The sequence below is a fragment of the Galeopterus variegatus genome, unplaced genomic scaffold (genome assembly GCF_000696425.1).
Source record: "Galeopterus variegatus unplaced genomic scaffold, G_variegatus-3.0.2 Scaffold1558, whole genome shotgun sequence".
Taxonomy (NCBI): domain Eukaryota; kingdom Metazoa; phylum Chordata; class Mammalia; order Dermoptera; family Cynocephalidae; genus Galeopterus; species Galeopterus variegatus.
In genome coordinates this window covers 240,363-262,283 of record NW_007727669.1, presented here as the reverse complement: position 1 = coordinate 262,283, position 21,921 = coordinate 240,363, and the positions used below count along the sequence as shown (strand labels likewise).

The 21,921-nt window shown below is 48.2% G+C and overlaps 1 protein-coding gene across 1 annotated transcript in view; it reads right to left on the bottom strand.

Moving 5' to 3' along the window:
* Nucleotides 1-21,921, bottom strand: part of ADD2 (adducin 2 (beta)) — a 115,060-nt gene that overhangs the window by 45,325 nt on the left and 47,814 nt on the right. The window contains exons 2-4 of the mRNA XM_008577652.1: nt 10,094-10,211; nt 3,558-3,774; nt 1,558-1,696 (exon numbers count right to left, since the gene is read on the bottom strand). Of these exons, the coding sequence (XP_008575874.1) occupies nt 1,558-1,696; nt 3,558-3,740 (322 nt within the window). The 5' untranslated portion in view covers nt 3,741-3,774; nt 10,094-10,211. The remainder of the gene's footprint in view (nt 1-1,557; nt 1,697-3,557; nt 3,775-10,093; nt 10,212-21,921) is intronic.

The following is a 21,921-nucleotide window of genomic DNA, read 5'->3' as shown; positions in this document are numbered from 1 at the left end:
GAGGGATAAATACCACATGTACTCACTCATATGTGGGAGCTAAGAGAGAAAGAAGGAAGGAAGAAAAGACCTCAGTAGTGCGTTGGTCTTGCAGAGGGAGAAAACATTCCTTGGGCTACAAAGTGGAGTTGAGGGGGGGAAGTGGGCAGGAGAGGGAGATTGGGGATAATTGGGTGGGAGACACGGGGCACAAATGCAATTTGTGGTAATGGGTATGCTGCCAGTATGAATCTGGCCCTCACATCTTGGGCATGAGGGGTGACAATCAGCTTTGTATCTCATGAATATTCATAACCAAAAAACAGACAAACAAACAAAAAACCACCATGAACAAAATTAAAAGGCAAAGGAGAAACTGGGAAAATATTGCAGCATATTTGACAGATAATATAGAAAGAGTCTTACTTTATAAATATTTGAAAATCTTTAAGAAAAGAATACACTGTAGGAAAATTGGCAAAGAATGTGAACAGGCAATTTACTACAAAAATAAAATCAGACCCAATATGTATATGAAAATACACAATACATCTAACCTCATTAGTAATCAAATAAATGCACATTAAAACACCAATAAAGTACTATTTATCACCTATCAAATCAGAAGGCTGAAACAAATGGTAATATATATCACTATGGGTGAGGACAGAGAAAATGGGCACTCCACGAGTATTGCATTGCTGTTGGAATGCAAATTGGTTCCACCTTTCTTTCTCCGGGATGGAGAATGGATGTAATTTGCCATTATGCAGTAAAGCCTTTAGAACATGCATATACTTTGATCCAGCAATTCTACTTCTAGTAATTTATCTTAAGAAAATAGTCAAAGATATAACCTTAAATTTATTTACAAGGATATTTATTGCATTGTTGTTCATAACAGCAAAAATTTGGAAATAATCTGAAAATCTAATAATAGGAAATTGATTAAATAGCATTTATCCACCAAAAATTATGTTGCAGACCATTTTTTATTATGTGAAAAATTAGTCAAGTTATTGAAATTATATGTATAATATGATTTCATTTCTATTTGCATAATCTATATATGTTAAGAGAAAATGCTGGAAGGATAACACCAAAATATTGATAATAGTAATTTCTGGGTTTTGAGAGCACAGTATAGTGATTTTTGCTTCCCTTTCTTATTTTCCTAATTTTCAACCATAATCTTATATTAATCTTGTTGAGGGAGAGTATTTTTGAATGCTTATTTTTTAAAGCTTCATAGTCTTGGTTGCTCTTGGCCCTTTGGAGTCACGCTGGCCTGTCTAGTGGGGCTTCAGTGGCCTCCTCCCATCCCCTGAAGTCACCTCCACCCCTCTCACTCCTGATTCCAGGCATCAGAGGTAATTCTCCTGTGGGTCTTTAGTTCACAGCAACATGCCAAGCAGAGCCAGGTACCTCTCCGGCTGCTGCTGAGCTCTCCCAGGCCTGCTAATGCAACTGCCCGGCTTGCTCGTAGCCTGGCAACAAGTCTGCTTCTGGCTGTTCCTTCCTCTCTTCCCACCCCACCCCTCCATCCCTGCTCCTGGCAGCTGCCCAGATACCACTTACTCATGGAAGATGTTGGGAAGACTGCGTGGGAGGTGCTGGCCATGAAGTCCGCGATCTGCCGCAGGGCCCAGATGTTGGAGGAGTTGTTCCCCTTCTTCATCTGCTCCTGGATGAGGCCTTCCAGCTCCTCCCTGAAAGACTGAAGCAGGACCCGAGGTGGTGGTCCCCCCACAGCCTCTCACACTGGGGACTGAGGGCCCCTTGGCCCCTGCGGCTTATGGTGAACTCTTCCAAGTACCCACCTCTAGGCCCTGGATAAGCTAGACCAGGGCCATGCTTGGGATCCCTGGGCCCCAGGGGACACTGGGCAATTCCATTGGGACCTCAAGAGCCTCCCCAAATTGATGTGTGGTGAGCAACAAGGAGATGCTGGTGAAGGATCCTGTGTTCCATCACCTGTGGGCAGCAATCCAGATTCCATGTCCCTCCTGTGCCTACATGATGGCCAAGACCCCTCTCCACCATCAGACATGGCAGGACTTCACTTTAGGAATTAAGGACATTTTTAAAAGCAGAACTGAATGAAAAAGTGTGCCACCTTCCCTCTCCATTAGCCATGCCTATGGCTCTCCTGGGCCTCAGTTTCCTCATGTGCTTAATAAAAGGGTCAGAGGAAGGGCAGAAGGATTGGATGACCTCTGAGGTTGCTTCCACTTCTGACGTCCTTCTACTCTAAGTCGGGCTTTTCAGACCACCAAGTCATAAACAAGGTGTCCTGCCCACTAGGTAGCAGTGGGAAACCCTCAGGAGGAAACAGGAGCTGCTTAGGTGGGGCGAACCTATAAAAGGACAGAAGGAAGCATAACCTCCTCCAGTCCCCATCTCCTGCCTGAGAGTAGAGGTCTATCCACCAACCCAAAACCTGGGCTGGTGCTGTCTAACGCTGCCACCTCTCCTACCACCCCTCCTAGTCACAGTCTGGGGGTTTTCCTGTGCTTTTAGCACAGTGCTCACCCCAGTGCTTTTAGCACCTGCCATATTCCTCCAGGCTCCCCATCATAGTGATGCCAAGACCTCAGGCCTATCCCTCAGCGCTCCTCTGCCAGGCCTCAGCATGCACGTGGGCTCTCAGCCAGGGTCACGTGCAGCGCACGCGCATGCCCTGGCTTCCTGAAGCCCGAGAGAGCTTCCACCCTCCCCAGCACCTCCTGGCCAGCACTTGGGGATGCCAGCTCCATCCCTGAGCTTCCCAACCCTCAGGGTCATGCACTGCTTCCTAAGGACCCCCAAGCTCTACTGCCCTTAGCCACCCTCTTGCCTCCCACCACACTGCTCTTCCTCCCCCCACCCAAAGGCCTGCATCACCCTCCTACTTCAGTGGTCCATTCTGCCCTTCTCAAGGAGGCACTGGCCCAAGGAGGAGCTCTGTCCATGCCAGGCAGAGACACCCACTGACTTCAACTCTGGAGGTGGTCCCATGCCAGGCAGAGACACCCACTGACTTCAACTCTGGAGGGACGTAGGGTGATCTTGACTTGTCCTCCCTTCCCCCACGTCTGTCCCATAGTCCTATTGAACACCCTCATGCTCCTCACCTCCTGAGGCCCTCCTCACCTCCACCCCCTGCACATCAAAGCCTTATTCACCCCCAAGGGAGCACCCAGCCTTTGGGGGGGGGCGCCCCCTGCTGGCCCCTAGTCTATTCATTGTTGCAGCTTTCGGTGAGGAGGGAAGAGTGGAAACTGAAGCTCGGAGTGGGCACAGGAAGCTGAAGTGGGGCTCCTGTCTCTCAGCCCCACCTCACCCCACCCCCCATCCCCGCTGAGCTAAACTGCCTGCGCACAAATCGGGTTTTGCCATGCACCAGTGACTAGGGGGAGAATCAAACACCCACGTGGCCAGACCCGTCTTGCTCAGCGGGCTTCAACTGCTGCCGCCTCTGAGCAAGGGGAAGGGGAGTTAGTCGTCTTTCAGGGTCACCCTGAAGAATCTGCACCGCCCCCGCCCCTCCCCGGTCTCCTTTGCCCTCTCCCCGCCCGGCCCGGGTCTGACCCACTCACGGGGCTCTGCAGGATCATGGTGACGCGCTTCTTCTGCTCCATCAGGTTGAAGTCCTGCCGCAGGTCCGCTGCGCGGTTGCGAAGGCGCAGGTACTCGGGGTCATCTTCAGAGAAGCGGTCAAAGTAATGCTGCCCCTGGGGGGGCGGAGGGGAGGCAGCCTCGGGGACCGTCTCTTCACTCATTTTCCTGGTGGGTTTGCAATTCGCTCCTGGAACCCTACAGAGGAGGGGAGAGGGCGAGCGGGCAGGTTGGTGCTCCCAGTCGGGGTTCCCGCTTCCCAGAGCAGAGGGTTGGGTTCCGTCGGATGCACAGGGGGGTGCGGCTATTCCCAGGAGGGTGAAAGCCGAGCCGCGGGGAGAGGGCAGGACGTGGCAGCTGCCGCTGGGCCGATCTACAGGGCGCGCTAGTGCATCATCAGACGAGTGAAAACATGGGACCGCTCAGGTGTCCACGCCCTCTCTAACTGGCCAGCCTTAACTGGTCACACTGGGCTTGAAGTATAGATAGTTCCCAGGAGAAACACGACCTGCAGAGTTTTTGAGCATTTCTGTGATGCATACCTACATAGTGAAAACCTATGTACTGCGAATTAGTACTTCATCTAAAATGTAAATCCTCTAATAAACCTCCTCAGAAATTATGGTGGGAAATTCACAAAAGAGCACTACCACTACTAAACAGGAACTACTTAAACTACTACCAAAAAAGAACAGGAACTACTAAAACGTGGGAAACGCTTTGCTCCATGCTTTTCTTTAGAACTTGGCTCCTGGAAAGGAATTATTGGTCAATTTGTTTCTCTAAAAGGTGTCTTAATGCAAAATCAGATTCTTATCCCAAGTTTAGAAAGTATGCAGTTTTTGTTAATGAAAAATTATTTTCTCCCCAAACCCCACGAACCACATACTGAGAAAGTCAAAGAATAAATACTGTTGGAAAGGTCCCTGCTATCTAGACCCAATCCTGGAGTAAGGACCAGGGCAGCCTTTGGAAAGCCAAGCTGGGGAAAAGCCACATATTTTTCTACTCAAGCACACTTTTTTAAATGCATGAAAAAAAGCTGCACTTCCAGCCTTCACTTCCCAGCTGTGGGACTTTGGCCAAGCCAGTCTCCTTTCGGGTGTCATCACTGCTGGGCCCTCAAGTCTGTGTTATGCCCCTTCAACACCAGGGCAGCTTTCCAGAGCTTTAGCCTTCCCCCTGCTGGCTAATCCCCTCCTCAGCACAAGAAGGCATGTACCTTGACTGAACAATCATTAGTTTTTGAACATGTGTATGGAAATACAAATAAAAGAGCATTAGATGGGCTTGGGACACCAGGGTTCTCATCCATAACCTGCCGCTCCCCACTTCACCCCGTGGGCTCCCATTCCATGAGGATATGGAGTGTTCTCTTGTCCTCTTCAAGAATGCTCCTGGCCTCCCAGGCCCTGATCTGCCCTTTACCCTCAGCTGGCCAGTCCTGGTCCCCTCCGGCCTTGCTCTAGTCGTCCTGTTTGCACCAGCCTTAACTTTCATTCTGGCCAGTAGATCATTAGAAAGGATGCCTTGCTGATGGCCAGGAGAGCATATTCTTGTCCCTGAGCTGCCTGTGACGTCTTCTTCCATCCTGTGTCAGGACTCTACCCTCCACCCATACAGCCTCTCCGGGTGGGGTGGGTGGAGGATATAGATAAACCTAGAGAGGGCACGTGGGCGTCCTGCCCATCTGCCCAGATGGTTTGTTGTTGTCATTTGTAATCTTTCTTTGGGGAAAAGAATAACAAGTTCAAGGGAAGGTACACAGACATAGAGTCCCTCAAGGGTTGGCAGATGGTGTGAATCCTTGGCCTGGAGCCGTGGTTCTCACCCTTTGGGGGCACATTGGAATCACCTGGGGAACTAAAAACTGTGATGCAAGAGATTCTAATATAATTAGTCTGGGGTGTGACCTGGACATCAGGATTTTTTTTTCGCCAAGGAAACTCAACAAAGTTCTACACAAGCGGGCTGTCACGCCACCTCAGCGCCGATCCCCAGCGCAGCACGGTTACAAATGGAGCCCTGGGGGTGGGGGGAAGGGGGAGGAGGGAAGGAGGGACTTGGGAAATAGGGAGAGAGGGACTGCAGATGAAGGCCAGTCTGGGTCCACGGCCTTGGGCAAGGGAGAAGGCTGAGAAGCTGAAACTTAGTTGTGCAAAAAGCAACCAAAAATAAATTAAAAAATGAAATAGCTTTCTTACTATAAGAAGAAAGAAAGAAAACAAGAAGAGCCAGGCTCCCCTTCCCTGAAGGTGTTTGGAGCTCCCTAACTTGGGTGGAGAGGGGGCTACCAATCCCATCAGACAGCCGATCCATCCGGACATCCCAAGACCCAGCAGAGGATGTTCCAAAGAACTGGAATTACAAGAAAATATAACGGTATTAAAAAAAACTTTTTTTTTTTTTTACAAATGGCTTCCAGAGACCTGCTCAAATTTCATGGGGCGGGGCGGGGGGGGGAACAGCTGAGTTATGGATGTGCAGTAAGTACCCCCTGGAACAGAGGCACACCTGACCCTGTCTGAGAGAAGACACTGGGCTAGGATGGGGGTGGGGTCTAGGGCCTCAGAAGGATGGATGGAGCAAACCCCAGCACGCGGAACTCCAGTCAAATCCCACAGTACAAGGAACCCCTAAAGAAGTAGAAAGAAGGGAAGGAAGAAAAAGGAAAACAATCTTAAGGAGGCTGTGGGGCCCAGTTTTCTGGCCAACCGGGGAGTGACTATGTCCCCTCCCTCTCTAGGGGAGCCCCTCCCACCTTGACCACACCCCCAACCAATCCCAGAGGGTTCTCTAGAATAGCTGAGTTTTCTGGCCAACCGGGGAGTGACTATGTCCCCTCCCTCTCTAGGGGAGCCCCTCCCACCGTGACCACACCCCCAACCAATCCCAGAGGGTTCTCTAGAATAGCCATCTCTAGGGGAGCCCCTCCCACCTTGACCACACCCCCAACCAATCCCAGAGGGTTCTCTAGAATAGCCATCTCAGTCTGGTGAGGTCTCTGGGACCACTGGACACCGTCATGAGCAGGAAGTTCCAGGGTGACATGGTGGGGGACAGGGGGCTCACCACCTTTGGTCTCCTCCAAGCCCTTGGGTTTCCTTCTTGCTGGCAAAGTGTAAGACTTTATCCTCTGTCATCATCAGTTAAATGCCCCTGCCATGGCCCTCAAGTTAAAACTTGGGCTTGGACCTTGAGAACAGGGCTCTCAGAAGCAGACGTCAGGATTTTTTAAAGCTCCCTAGGTGATTCTAATGAGCAGCCAGAGTTGAAATATCACAGGCTAGGTGTTAATGGATGTAGCATGTAATGGAAGGTGTCCATTCCAGGTATTGGCCATTGCTAGTAAGCCTCCCAAAGATAGTACAAAGCCTCATGTTTCTAACACTTGTACCACCTGCCACTTCCCATAGCTGTGCAGGACTCTCCTCCCACTCAAACCACCACCTGCCACCGTACACTTGGCCTGGGACAACAGGAGTGCTCCAAATGCCACCACAGCCACTTCTGCAAGTCTGCCAAACCATGACCTCTGATCTGAATTCTTTCACTAACTAGTCTCCTTAGGAAAGACCTTACCAGACCTCTCCCAACCAGCACCACCCTTACCAGTCGTGTTGATGAAATATTTGGCACCAGGAGACTGAGATGAAGAAGTGGAGGAGAGGAAAAGAATCTGCTGGGTGTGGCAGCCAAAAAATAAATGCTCTAAAGAAAGATTTTGAAACAGATCTGGCAGATTGCTACAATGGTTGCAGTTAAACTTAGTAACATTTACATTCAGGCTTTTCCTTTCATCTCGATGGAGAAAGAGTGATCAAGTCTGTCTGGGATGTTTCTGGTGGAATTGGCTCTGGACTAGAAGTCAGAGTCTGTCAGTCTTGCCCCAATTCTGTCACTCGCTAGCTGCATGGGCTTGGGCAGGTCATGTCCTCTCTCTGGGTCCCACTTTGTCCATCTCTAAACAAGGGAGTGAAGAGTGACCTCTGTCGTCCCTTCCAGCTCTGACACTGTATGATTTATCTGAGCTGGAGACAGTCAGTCATGTAGACAAGGCAGAAGGATGGAGGATCTGGGTTTCCCGGAGCAAAAGACCTTCCTGCTTCTCCCAGGGCCTCTCCCTCACATCAGATGCCAAAAGAGAAATATCTGCAAAGAACACACGTGAACAACTGACATTGGCTTTGTGGGTTCAAGTCAATCCCACATGCACAGAGTTCATCAAGAATACTTCACGTTCATCATGCTCCAACCCAGCCTTATCCCTGGACCTTGGGTGGAAGAAGGGACTGCAAGGTCAAACACAATGAGACTGCATCAGAGCCATGAGAACATGCAGTTGCTGGGACCCAGATTCTCCTAGGAAGGCAGCTCTATAGCCCAAAATTATTCCAGAGGCATCACCCCACTGAACCCAACCCCTTCTCTGTTCAGTGACTCATCATGGCAAATTAATTCTCTTTGGCACTTTCAAAGCCCTGAACCTCTGATGTTATTTTTAAAACAGCAACAAGCAGCCCCCCAGTGAACACACTGAATGTGAGATAGGGATGTGAGCTCCCTGCATGCCCTAGGACTCTAGGCCCCACCAGCTCCAGAACCACCTGAACTCTGAGCTTCTCTGAAATGGGGATTGTTCTGGCCAGCACAGTCTGGTACTGAGCCTTCCTGGCCTCAATCATTTTTATCCAAGCAGAAAAAGCCTGATCCTCTCCCCTTCCCTGTGGAGGGGCTGCATTTCCCAGGAACGGGTCTGTGAAGGCTGTGAAGCAGCTTCCCCCAACCCCACATACCCCCAAAGCAGGAGGAACCAAGAAGTTCTGCGCCCAAGGCACAGGAACACACACCACTGTGCCCAGGCCCACTTTCCTTTCTTAGAGCCCAGCCTCAGAGGGTGCTGGAGAGTTGCTCCAAGGGGAGTGGTTTAGGAAGCCCTGCCTCCATCACCATGACAACAGGGGCAGACCCTGTAGCTTTGTGAGGCAGAGGCAGAGGCAGCCTTTTGTGCTCCTTCCTTCCCTTCCCAAAGTGCCCTGTAGGTGATCAGAGTTGGCATGCAGCAGAGCTTAGTGGTTAAAGACACAGCTTCTGGAACTAAACTCTCTGGGTTCAAATCTCAGCTATGCCATGAATGAGCTGTTTAATCTTGAGCTAGTTACTTGAGTGCTCTGTGCCTCAGTTTCCCCATGTGTAAAATGGGGACTGTAACAATTTAATTGCCTCGAAAGGGTATTGTGAGGGTTAGTGGAGATAATATATGTGACATACTAAAACAAGGCCTAGTACATAGCAAGTGCCATTGACTATTTGCTCTTATTATATGTCATTTAGGGGCTGGGATCATCCTAGCCTTGGGAACTGGAGTAGCGAGAGGCTTGTGATTCTACCGTAAACAGGTGTGCACGGAATAACTGGAATTATATGTTGTAGTCCAAAAAACTAATTCAATCTTGAGCTATATTAACAAAAAGAAGAACATCCAGAAAAAGAATCATGAGAATACCTAGTTTTCTGACCAGATAATAGGAACAGTCGACCTGGAGGAAATCGAAAAGAGGCTAAACAGGATGCTCATCAGAGGAAACAGCGTCTCCCGTGTGTTGTAGTCCAAAAAACTAATTCAATCTTGAGCTATATTAACAAAAAGAAGAACATCCAGAGAAAGAATCATGAGAATACCTAGTTTTCTGACCAGATAATAGGAACAGTCGACCTGGAGGAAATCAAAAAGAGGCTAAACAGGATGCTCATCAGAGGAAACAGCGTCTCCCGTCATCATTATCTATATGCCCTTTAACTCCAGGTAGTTAGTGTCAGAATTGAATTGGATGGTAGGAAACCCAGCTGGTGACAGAAAATCAGTGACATAACAGCATGAGGCTACTTCTACTCATGATTTATTTTCATTCTCAGGATCGCTCTATGAGGTAGACATTATTGTCCCAGGTTTACAGATAAAGAAACTGAATCTCAGAGAGGTTAACTACCTTGCTCAAGATAGTCACACAGATAACAGTGGAGTCAGGATTTCAACAAGGACTGTCTCTGGCTCCAGATCCTGCATGTCTCCAGTCCATCATATTGTCCCTAAACATCTGTTGAGGTACATTGTGGAAGAGAGATTAGGCTTATACCCTAGAGCCCCAGGGGCCAGAACTAGGAAACTGGGTGGTTGTTGCAGATAGGCATGAGCGAGAACTTTCTAACAGCGGGAGCTGCTCAATAACAGGAAGATGGAACAGGCAGCCTTTTCAGATGGTCAGCTCTCTCTCCTGGGAGTCAGAGTAATCACAGGATGCTGGAAAGGGGCTTCTGCCCTTGCTGGGGTGGGGGAGGAGTGGGGGCGGACTAGTGGCTTCTAAGGTCCTTCAAATGCTATGGCAGCTGTTGAGTCAGCAGGATTGGGGGAGTTCGTGGCAATGACCTCAGTGACTGGAAGTCATCCTCATGCAACGGACTCAGCCGCAAAGTGTGCATCACCCCCCATTACCACCAACAACCACCTTCTACTTACCAGGAGGCTGGCACAGGCCTGTCTGAGCCTCGCTCCTCTCAGTGCTCGGTCTGCACCCCCTTCTGTGCTCTCAGAGACGCTGGACACATCTGCACCACCTCAAAAGTCCAGGTGGAAGCTGGAAAACACATATGTGACAAACATCAGGGCTTTGTCTGTACCACCATGACTCTTACCCCGATTTCTTTGAAGGACTGCTGGGAAATTCTTAAAAATGAACTTGAAATGAACTTTTGTTTCACAAGCAAATTATGTCTACAAAAAAGGTAAAGAAAGCTTCATTATCTTTACAATTGGGCTCAAAATTCCTTTTAAAGAGGGGAAATGGAAAATCTATGTGCTGAGTGCTGGCTGGCAAGCCTCAGAGGAGGGAGGCTGCTCTGCATGGTGGAGGGAAGGGGATGTGGGACTCCTGCACGAGCCCAGAGGGGGACTGCAAGTTGCTGGGCTGCAAGGAACACGACACTGTCCTGAGACCCCCAAAACACTTCACTGACAGCTCTAAACTCACAGATGCTGAGGTGAATGATTTTTGGACATAGCCCAAGAGGCAGAGAGCCTGAAGAATGTCACACCCCTGGAAAGGGGGAGAGCTTTAGATCTGTACAGGCCATGAATTGATGGAATCAAGACCATTTCACCTAGAGTTCAAGGGGAAGAAAGGCTCCCAGCTAATATGTGAATAATAGGTTGTAAAGTACTACTGAAGATGGGCAAAGTTGTTAATATCTTACAAGCTAGGGCAAGTTACTACTCCAAAAATCCTGGAGACCAAGGTCTTCAAACGGTTAATCATCAAAATGTTTAAACAAAAGGACAAGTGACAGTTTTTGATTTTCACATGGGCACCATGTTGTTCAGACCTAGAAGTGCTGGGGACTGTCTCACCTGGGCTGGCAGCCTCCCTGACCACCCCCCACCCACCCTCCACCCCTATGGCTCTGGGCTCACTGGCCAGCTCTCAGCCCCATCCCTGACCCAATGCTGTCAGAGCAGAGCCATTCAGGGAGATGCTTCCCACCAATGAGGGGCAAGGAGAATTCATCTTAGTAAGTACGATGTGCCTACGGGAGCCCAGGACACCTGTACACCCACTGAGGCACAGCCTCCTCCTCAACCCAACCAGGAGTCCCAGGCTCAGTGTTTCAGTGTCCGGATGGGCCCCAAGCCCTGTCCCGATGCTCACGCTTCTAACTAGGGACTTGGAGGTTGCTTCCAAGCTGGGCTCTATGCTCTGTATGTCCAGCACCAGCTAGGGTCCTCCTTCCAGTGGTTTTATTTTCAGCTAGAACAGAGTCACAGCCACCACTTGCTGCTGCTTCTGTCCAACACCCTCCCTTCCAGGGCTGACCCCAGGGCGGGGTTTGCTGACATATCTCCACTGCCCTCCCCAAAGACCCGTCCTGCAGCCAGGTAAGCTGTCTTGCCTCAGGAACAAGCTTCCTCCCCTTCCCCAGCAGCACCTGCCATAGAGATCTGAGGCTACCCATGGCTATAACCTGCTAAGATTTGAATTTTCAGAGTCAGAGCTATTTCTTGTGCCCACTAACAGAGTCAATCCTTTGCCCCCAGAAGTGACCTGTGCCATTCCTGTCAGAAGGCAGACATCTGTCCTCCAGGTAAGTATATACTGAACAAAGTAATTCCCATCCCAATCTCCATCGATGCTGGAATTCTGCCATTAGAGCTCCATTTCTTGGGTTATGGTGTTATCCCCTGATTAAAATGAAAATAGCCCTGAGAGGTACTGGAGGCAAATGTGTTATCTGTAAACCTTTATCCCCTGGCAGCAAAACCGTGGAATCTCTCACTGCAGAGTCAGGCTAAGCAGGGCCAGGACAGGCACCAGCTCAGCAAGTTTTAAGGAGAGAAAGGAAAGAGAAAGAGACCTGATGTGAGGGCCACTCCAGAGGGCCCTGGCACTTGGGGCAAGGCTGCTGTCCTGGGGTGCCTGCGGGGACCCCAGCCTGACAGAACCCTCTGAGCCTGCTCTAGCTGCAGAATCAAGCCCAGTGTCACCACCACTCAGCCTTCAGCTTCCCAGGACGTGTTCTGAGAGCCCAGCTTGCCCCAGCTTCCAGCCATCATGGCCCTAGGGCAGAGCTGAGAAGTGAGGGTCAGTGTGAGTCACAATGCCCCAGGTAGTGAGAACAGGCACCTGACACCTCCTAGGTGGTCCAGAAAGCACCAGAAGCACGGCACTTCAGGCCACTTGCTCCTTGCTCTTGGGGTGCAGTTGAGCTGGGCTGCGAGCAGGAAGAGTTAGGATGCTGGATTCTAGTCCTAGTTGGCCGCCCACTAGACTGTGAACGTGGACATTAAAATGCTTAGGGGCCTCTGCCCACCCATGTCCCACAGCCACCTTAAAATCAGCCTGCCAAACAGACCATCACTCCCACACATCCTGCACCACAGCCTCCTCTCCCAGCCAGCCCCTCCCCCCTGCCCCCCACCAACCAGTTACCCCACCAAGGGTCCTGGGGGGCAGTCTTGACACCCTCTTGTTGCCCCACGCATCTCATTGGTCACCAAGCTCTCTGGTTCTTTGTCCTAAATATTTCCCCGCCTGCAGCACCATGCCCTGAATCAGGCATCCATCTCTCCATCCTTTTAAAGGTCTCTGGCCCATGGTCCTTCCTCTGTCATGCCCACCAGCAATCGGTCTCCAGAGTCACTTTTCTAAAAATACGTATCTACCTGTCATTGCCCTACTAAAGACCCATTCCAGTCACTGGGGGCAGTATTTCTTAACCTTTTTAAAAATTCCTTCTTTTTCAGCCAAAACGTGGTCAAATTTAGATTCTATTACAAAAATGGCAGGTATTCCACATGTCCTCACTCATAGGTGGGAACTAAAAAAGTTGATCTCATAGAAGTGGAGTATAAAATAGTGGTTACCAGAGGCTGGGGGAAAGAGGGCGGAGAGGTTGGTTAATGGATACAAAAATACAGTCAGATAACAGGAATAATTTCTAGTGTTCGATAGCACAGTAGAGTGACTACAGTCAATGGTAACTTATTGTGTATTTCACAATAGCTAGAAGAGAAGATCTGGAATGTTCCCAACACAAAGAAATGATAAATGAGGTGATGGATATCCCAACTACCCTGATTAGATCATTATGTTTCATATACATGTATCAAAAATCACATGTACCCCATCAATATGTACAATTATTATTTATCAATTAAAAAATAATTTTAAAAAATACATCAGGTATTCTTTTCACACTTTCCAAACATAAAATTTGCAATCTGAATTTGTTTTTTCAAACCAAAGGCATGCTGCAAGTGGAAAATTCAAACCCATCGGCCCCCAGCCAGCAGTGGGCTGTGCCTTTCTCTCTGCCCAGTCCCTTCTCCTTGAGGATAGCCTGACTAGGCTTAGGTCCGACTCTCAGCTGACACCCACAACCCCATGGGCCTCTCCGTTGCCCCCTCCCCCTGCCTGTCAACAGTGCTGCAGGGGCTATTGGCAGGACCGGGAGGCACAGGCAGACAGGCAGTTTCTCTGTCAGTGCTGGTGTCTGCCAAAAACACCCGTTCCTCCTTACCTCCTCTCTTCAGCTCAGGTGCGCTCTCCTCCCAGAACCCTGCCCCATACTTCCCTCCCTTGGGCTTTCACATCTCTTTTACTCACCTCTTTCATCCCATTCGTGACCTGGCAGCAACAGTCTATTACTGTGACCTCCTAGCAGGTGGGGCCTGTGTCTCTGGCTTTTCTCTATCCCCCACGTTGCCATACGGCCTGGTGTGGGGCAGGTGCTGAATCAATGTTAGCTGAACTTGAATTGGGAAGTTGGACCAGCTTAACAAAGCAGCACTGTCCAGGCCCTGGGGTCCCTGAGGTGGATAAGGCCTGAGGGGAGCTCACAGTACAGTGTGGAGCGACAGACCCCTGAGCAGCCTGTTTCAGGGTTAGGTTCATGGCAGGTGCTCCAGTGCCCAAATCACCTCCTCCTAAAAGTGTTCTTTTGATATAGAACCCAATGGCTGGGCCCCCTCCAGCCACTCTTCTTCCCTATTTTGAAGCAGAATCCCAGCAACAGATTGCAACTCTCAAACTCACAAATCCAGCCCCACATCACAACACTGATTTTGCGGAGACAGAGCAGAAGGTAATACTACACACCACACGTCACGCACGGCAACCCACTTGGCCCTTCAAAGCTCGGCCTCGCCCCTTCTCTGTCTCTCTCACCTCTGCCCCCAAGCACCTCCTCCCCACCCTTGCCCAGGACCCTGCGTCTGCTCAGGACAGCCCTGGAGCTCCCTCTCAGCATCACTAGTTCACACCCTCAAACCTCTGACCCTCCTCAGCAAAGACCCTGCTTGGGATTCACCTGGTAGGAGAGCAGCCGGGGATTGCAAATTGTGAAACACGCTCCCTGTCACAGACCATTTTCTTCCCTGTCTTGCTGAAGGCCAAGTACACATACCCACTGGAGTATGAAATCACATTTCTATGGATCCTTCCTTGTGGCTGCAAAAGGAACGGAAGGTCTGTAAGAGGAGTAACAGATGCCCAAGTTGTCTGACTTTTGTTAAAGACTGCTTAAGCTCTGTGTGCCCCGAGGGGAGGTGGATGCCTATCTCCTGTCACTTCAGTGGGGAGAGGAGGGGAGTTCCAGACAGGAAAGGCAGTCTGTACGGCTCAGCACCCAGAGCCCAAAGTGGAAAGATGCTGCAAGCTGCCATTTCCCAGCTGCCCACCACTGCCACTGGCACAGCCGCCCCCTCGGAGGTGCCAGCCTCTGAAATCCCCAGGCCCTGGCCCTTGGGTCAGCTCCAGACAAGGACAGCGCAGCACTTGCCCCAAACCTTAGGCGTAAAGTCAGAACTCGAACTCACTGATCCCTGAATGAGGCTCACACGAGAGAGAGAGGGCAGACGGTCGTGGGCGTACTGCTGCTGCTGCTGTGCTGAGTAAATGGACACGTTGAAATAAGGGACTGGACCACACCCTGCCTGGAGTGTGCAGATAGAGAGGAAGCTCATGCCTCTGCATGGTGGGATTATGGGGGAAGCTTATCATCATCTCTTCACTCACTTCTGAGTTTTCCAGAGTTCTACATTAGGTATTAACTGCTGTAATCACTTAGGACAAAAATAGTTTAAAAGAAAGAAAGAAAGAGGAAGGAGAGAGGTACCCCCTCAGCTGGAGGAATCTTTTAACCCTTTGACTGCTGCAGGCCCAAGAACTACTTCTGGCCATTCCTGAGGCATACTTCCCTAGCAAAGTCCAGTGAATTTTAAAACCCTTCTAGCAAAGGATCTCAACCTACCAGTTGGCAGGCAATTTCTTCCATTCTCCTACCACCCAGGAATTGGACTGTTGTGGAATGAATGGACCCAGCATTCTTTCTTACAGGCTTGGAGTGACTCTGTCCCCTCTCGCTGGACAAGCATGGTTATTTGCTGAGTATTTCCTGGTGCCCTGGAGTGAGCAAGAACTGGAATTGGGCATGAGAGGGAAGGTACCTAGAGGAAATGAGACATGGCCCCTGCCTGAGGCCCACAGTCATGTTTGTATTCATGAAAAACATGAATACAAATCAAGTGTCCACATATGTATATACACCTGTTAAGGTCAACATGATACAAGGCACTGACACTGAATGCTGGGGGTGATCTGAAATGAACGTGTTCAAGGCTCTTTGGAATGGAAGACTGGAAACCTGGGTCCACATTTATGAGGACAGAGGTCCTGAGTTAGATCTTGAAGAAAGACCTTATTCAATCAACAGAAGCTGTGAAGTCCCAATAGGTGTCCAGTGCTATGCTGGGCTTTTCTCTCCGGCCCTGCAGTGAAGGGCCCAGCATCCTAGCTTTTTAGGTGAGGAAACTGAGGCTCCGAGAAATGGAGTGACTTGATCCAGGCCACAGAGTAGGTGAAGGCAGAGCCTGGGCTTGCACGCACCTAGTTCCAGAACCTGCTCTTTCCTCTTGACCACACTTTCCTCCCCTTGCTCAAATGAAGGTGAACGGATGCCAGGGGTGTGGTAGGAAGGTGAAGAAGGAAAATCAGCAAATGGCCAAAGCCCAAAGCCCTGGCTCCATGTTCCTGGCAGAAGCCCAAGGATTTGGGCAGCACCAGAAATGATGAATCTGGCTCCTGTTTCTGGCATGGGGGGCTCAGAACTAACCTCCTTCCCAACACAGAAGAAGACGGGGATTGGGAGGCATGGGAGAGAGTTGGCCCCTCAGGTACTCACTCTGACAAGACAGGCTGTGCTTTAAGGTCAAGAGGATGCTGCTGGCCCCCTAGGGAGGACGGGTGGGCCTCAGTGATGACAGCTGGCAGTGACTGCCACATGCACACCCATGGCAGCCAGGTCACTGCAGTGTAGGTACAGCCCACCTCTGAGACCTGCTTGATCTTGACTCAAAGAATCCTTCACTAAATACCTGCCATGAACCAGGACCTGGCTCACCACTGGGGATGCCACGTGATGTAATTCACAATTTGTGTACTCAAAAGGCTCACAATGGGGAATGGGGGGCTCATAGAGACAGCATTACAATCCTGGGGGACAGTGCTACAGTGAAAGCTTGTGAGACCACCAGGGGGTCCCCAATCTCAAAGCTCCAGCACCAGGCTTTGACCCACTGGTCAGATGCCTCTGCTACTGATCACATAAACACGTGGACCTCACGCCTTCATGAAGCAGAAGGAAAGGGATATCCGGGAAGCCCTGGTGATGCATGGACAATGCTGAGCTGGCAGGATGGCTGAGCTCAGCCTTCAAATACTCAGTCGCTTCAGTGAAAAGGCCAGCCCAACTCAGAGACTATGCAGATAAAAGCTCATCAAAAAGGCTGCCTAATTGAGCTGACATCCTCTGATTCACTGTTCCACACAGGCTGCCCTGGAATCCAGTCACAGATACTTTTAAGCAGTCACTTTGTCTGCCTTCTGTCTTCAGGCAAGAATGTAGCTAAAGTTGACGGAGCTACATTTTGAAAAGTTTCACCTTGATCAAGTTCAAACATAAGCAGTTGATTCTGGTTTTTTGGTCCAATCTGAGAGCATGTCTCCTTCAACAGGAAAGTGAAGCAAAACCCATTGAATCAGGTGGCAGGACTACTCTTGCCCCCCATTCCCACTCTGGCCAAGAAATCCAGGAAACATCTACTGGATGATGTCCCTTCTGTGTCTAATAGAATAAAACATACCCTAGGCCACAAGAGGTGGAAATAAATGCTCTTTTAGCATGTTACAGTCAAAGTTGGTTTGGTTTGTTGGTGAACTCTAACTGAGCACAAGAGAAAGTAAGAGCACCTTGTATCTGGGACTGGAGGGTGATTTAACACCACTCTCCTCTCTGCAGACTGGGGGACCTGTGAAAATTCACAGCTCGGAAACGAGATGGGACTTGCTGGTTTGGGGTGGTGGAGGAGGAAATTTAGTAGACCCAGGAAGAGGAGACGGTGGGCATTGGAGGGAATACATTAAGGGTCTAAAGGCTCACGTGAGAACTGCTGGCCTCCGGAATATCCATGCAGAGACATCCCAAAAGTCTGAGCAGTGAGGCTCAGGCTGTCACAGGGTGTCAGGAACAAGATGGCGAAAACAGGAGGCATGCTCTTTTTCCTGGGCACCCATGTTTCCCAGCCCCGCTTCTATCTGGGTGGGGCCATATGGATGTAAGCCAGCAGAATGTAGGCAGAAGTCATGGGTGCCACCCGTAGCCAAGGAAATTAAGAGGAGAGGTGCCTTCTCCACTCTCCTCCTTCCTTGCCTGCCTGCTGGATACAGAGGATCCAGTGGAAACTCCAGGCCCTAGGGAATGATGCGGCCACCCAATGGAATGGGTGTCACCGAAGGCAGCCCGCTGAGCATCTGATGGGAGTTCCTGAGGTTGTTGTCACAGCAGGTAGCCTACCCAGAAGAATATTTCCCGCCTTTTCTTCAGCTCAGGATAGTCTTCTACTAAGTCTGTAGATATTGCTTCCATTCCGCTTATTCTAGTGTCTTCTTCAGGATCAGCAATTATCCATATGTTGAATCTCTGTTCTCCAAATGTATCATTTTTCCGCTCACTAGTTTTATTGTTGACATTTTCCTTGCATTCTGACAGTTTGTCATTGTTATTTCCCACTTCACTGATTTTAATTCAGCAAAATTAATGTGGATTTTAATTCTGATATTGAACATTTTATCTTTGTGCATACTTTTCTTACTTTATCTCTATTTTTACCTCAGCCCTTTTCATCTTAGTCTATTCTCTCCTTATGGCTGTTCTCTCCTATTTCTTAGAAGCCAAGTCTTTTTGAACTGTACTAAGAATACCAGTTTTCTGCCCTTTTCCTTCTGGTTTCTATAGCAAATTATCATCAGAGGTAAGTGCTTCTTTTGAGTCTTCCAGATCATTTATCTTCCTTTAAAGTGTATTCTCCCAAGACACTTCTAGTTTGTTCGTTTTTCTTTTCTTTTCCTTTGTTCTTAAATAAGGTGAAGTTCAAGTCCCCTAAGACATGACTTCCATGGCGATAGCTTCTAGCAAAAGGTGATTGGGAAGCCACGTGTTTTCTGGAAATCAAATGTGGTGCACACTTAATTAATGGTGACTTTTAATACCTCCAGGCAGTTTCTGCATTAATAACACCATGGCAATCACCTTAATGATCAGTCCACTTAACGATTAGAGATATAAATGGACAACTATCAAGGAAACCAGCCCAATCCCACATCCAGGTTATAAAATGGGTACTCCCTTTACAGAAAAGTTAAAGTTCAGTCAAACTCATTTCTGGGTTTTTAGGCGATTGTGCTATTAACATCAAACTCAAGGAAGTAAATACTTAGGTGAGCCCACAAATCTCAAAATATGACCCTCTGCTTCTCAGCTCCCTGCGATGCCATAAAACTATTGATAACATATAGGAAGAAGGGAATGAAAGATAAATATCATGAAACAATTGGAGAGCTATCAGACACTGGAGACCCAGGTCAGCCAACTTTTAGGACATCTCCTGCTTGATGGAATGAAATGAGAGGTGAGTCACACAGGTGAGCACAAGGAAGACCTTTGATGCAGGTCTCAGAAGTGAAGGTAGCCATTATGGAAAACAGTGTGGAGGTTTCTCAAACAACTATAAATAGAACTACCAGCTGATCCAGCAATCTCACTTCTGGGTATAAACCCCAAGGAATGGAAATCATCGTGTTGAAGGGATACCTGCACTCCCATGTTCATCACAGCTCTGTTTACAATAGCCAAGATATGGAACCAACCTAAATGTCCGTTGACAGATGACTGGATAACAAAAATGTGGTACGTATACATAATGGAATACTACTCAGCCATAAAAAAGCATGAAATTATGCCATTTGCAACAACACGAAGGAGCTTGGAGAAAATTATGTTAAGTGAAATAAGCCAGGCACAGAAAGAGAAATACCACATGTCCTCATTCACAAGTGTGAGCAAAGGAAGGAAGGGAGGGAGGGAGGGAAGAAAAATCACAAAATACGTTGAACTTTCAGAAGGAGAGAACAGACCTGTGGTTAGTACAGGTGGGAAAGGGGAGAGGGAGAAGTGTTAGGGAGAAATGGGTTAATGGACACAAAGAATGATTATGTTTTGCAATGATGAATATGCTAATTATCCTGATTTGATCATCACATATAGTCTAGAAAAACCAATAGTCAACTCTGTACCCTACAAATATGTGTAATCAATTATGTTTCAATGAAAAATTAATTAATGAATGAAAATAATTTCTGTACTAATAAAAGAAAAAAATTAAAAGTGTGAAAAGCTTTGAGCAAAAAAAAAAAAAAGTGAAGGCAGAGAGATACAAGCCCAGGTAATGGCAACAGATAGAGGGATAAAAATAAAGTGAACATTTGCATCACTGTACTTCTTCAAATCTGACATCACTGTTTGACTTACACACCAATTATTCTGAATACTAAGAAAGAAAACCACTGCCAGTTCTCATTGTAAGTCATTGTTGATTAAAGGACACACCCCAATTTTAAAGACATTAAAATATGGAGAAAACTGTGTAACTTAGAATTGATGAAATATGGGAACTCAACTTAGAAGTCAGTGACACCAACTTTGGGACTGCCCTTCACATGTTGGGTGGCATGTCATCTACTAGGTCAGGGAGCTGACGGATGAGACAGGAGAAATAGGCCATGAAGTCCAAGCAGAGCTCATGACCCCCTGACTCAGGGTTTACCAGCAGACAAGATTTGTTGGCTGTCATCCCTGCTTCTGCCCAGCAGTGTCCTGAGGTCTACAACAACAAGGCAGACTGATGTGCACAGTTCCCAAACAGGTCTTCACTCAGTGTACACCATGTCCTGCTGAGGAGGCATCTTCCTTTTCTGTGAGACAGAGGCATAATGTCATATAGCAAAAGCAGACCAAGATGAGAAGTCCAAAGCTTAAAGGACAACATGAGATGAAAAGAGACAGGGATCTGCTACCTGGATTTCTGATTTGCTGAGCCAATGAAAATCATAATGGCTGGAAATGTTCTCCAGGGGGCCTAGCACATAGTAGGTGTTCAACTGATGCTAGATCCCACCCTCTGTATCCTGCCTCCAAGAACTCTCCCCAATCTGCCATTCAGTTCTGCTCTGTCTTTTCCCAATGTTGAGAATAGAGAGATCAGAGAAAATTAAGAACTATGGGGGAGGGGGTGGTAAATAACTTAATAGGAGTCCAAAACTATCTCACCACATTAAGGACCAAAGGAATTGGCTCCACCATGCAGCATCATGGCTAAGAATCAGGCCCTGACTGTCATTAAGGGCCTAGGATTGAATCCCAGCTCTGCATCTTTCTAGTTAACGTAACCGTGGATAAGTTACTTAATTGTTCTAAAGATCAGTTTCTTCATCTGTACAATGTGGAGAGGAACAGTCCCTCCTCAGAGTACTATTTAAGATAACATATGAAAGCCCAGGCTTTGCACAGATTCTGACGAATAGTAAGGACTCAATAAATGTTAGGTGCTACTATTAAATCATTCCTTGCATGGTTTATTGACATTGCAACAATTGAATTTTTTTAAAAAAAGAAATCACAGTCTGGATTATGTCTTGCCAGCAAGCATCTGGGCTGACTGTTCCATCAAATGTGCTCAAGGGACGGTCAATGAATCTGTGAAACTGAGCTTAATAAAATTAAGCAGGTTATATCTGCTGCTGAATTTCTGTACTAAAGGCACAGGTAGATTTTTAGCTGATATGTGTTTTAAATGCTGGGTTCCACTTTTCTGTCTAAGCAGGTGATCTAGAGCCTCTAGTGCTGGTTACAAGGCGGCTTGTATCACTGGGGAGAGTGCCTAGACCAGGTTGCTGGTTTTTCCAGCTAGTTCCCTGACCCCTTTGACCATAGGCACAAAATGCTATGCCCAGCCATCTCCTGTGTATTGGGAAGGGCTTCTGGGTCTTCATGGAAATCAAGTTTGGAACTTAAGAACCTTAAGGGGTGAGATTTTCAGCCTGAGAAAAATAAAGGTGGCAAAGGACTGCAAACCAAGGCCAAAAGTCATGGAGGGTATAAGGAGGGTAAATGCAAGGGAAACCCCACCTCTCACAACTCGATAAAAGGGCATTTAAAGCAAATTTGATGAAACTTCACATATTGGTTAGTAAACAAAATGGAATGTGTTAGCCTAAGGCATGGTACAGACCAGAAGTGCCAAGTGATGGCACCACATTGAATATCCCTCTAATGACCTTCTTTGATGAGGAACACCCACATGGTATTTAGCCATGCAAAGCTGTCTTGTGGAAGCTTGTACCTACACAGTGTTAAATGAAAAGCGTGCTGGGGTGGAATAAATATGTATGCTTATAAGAG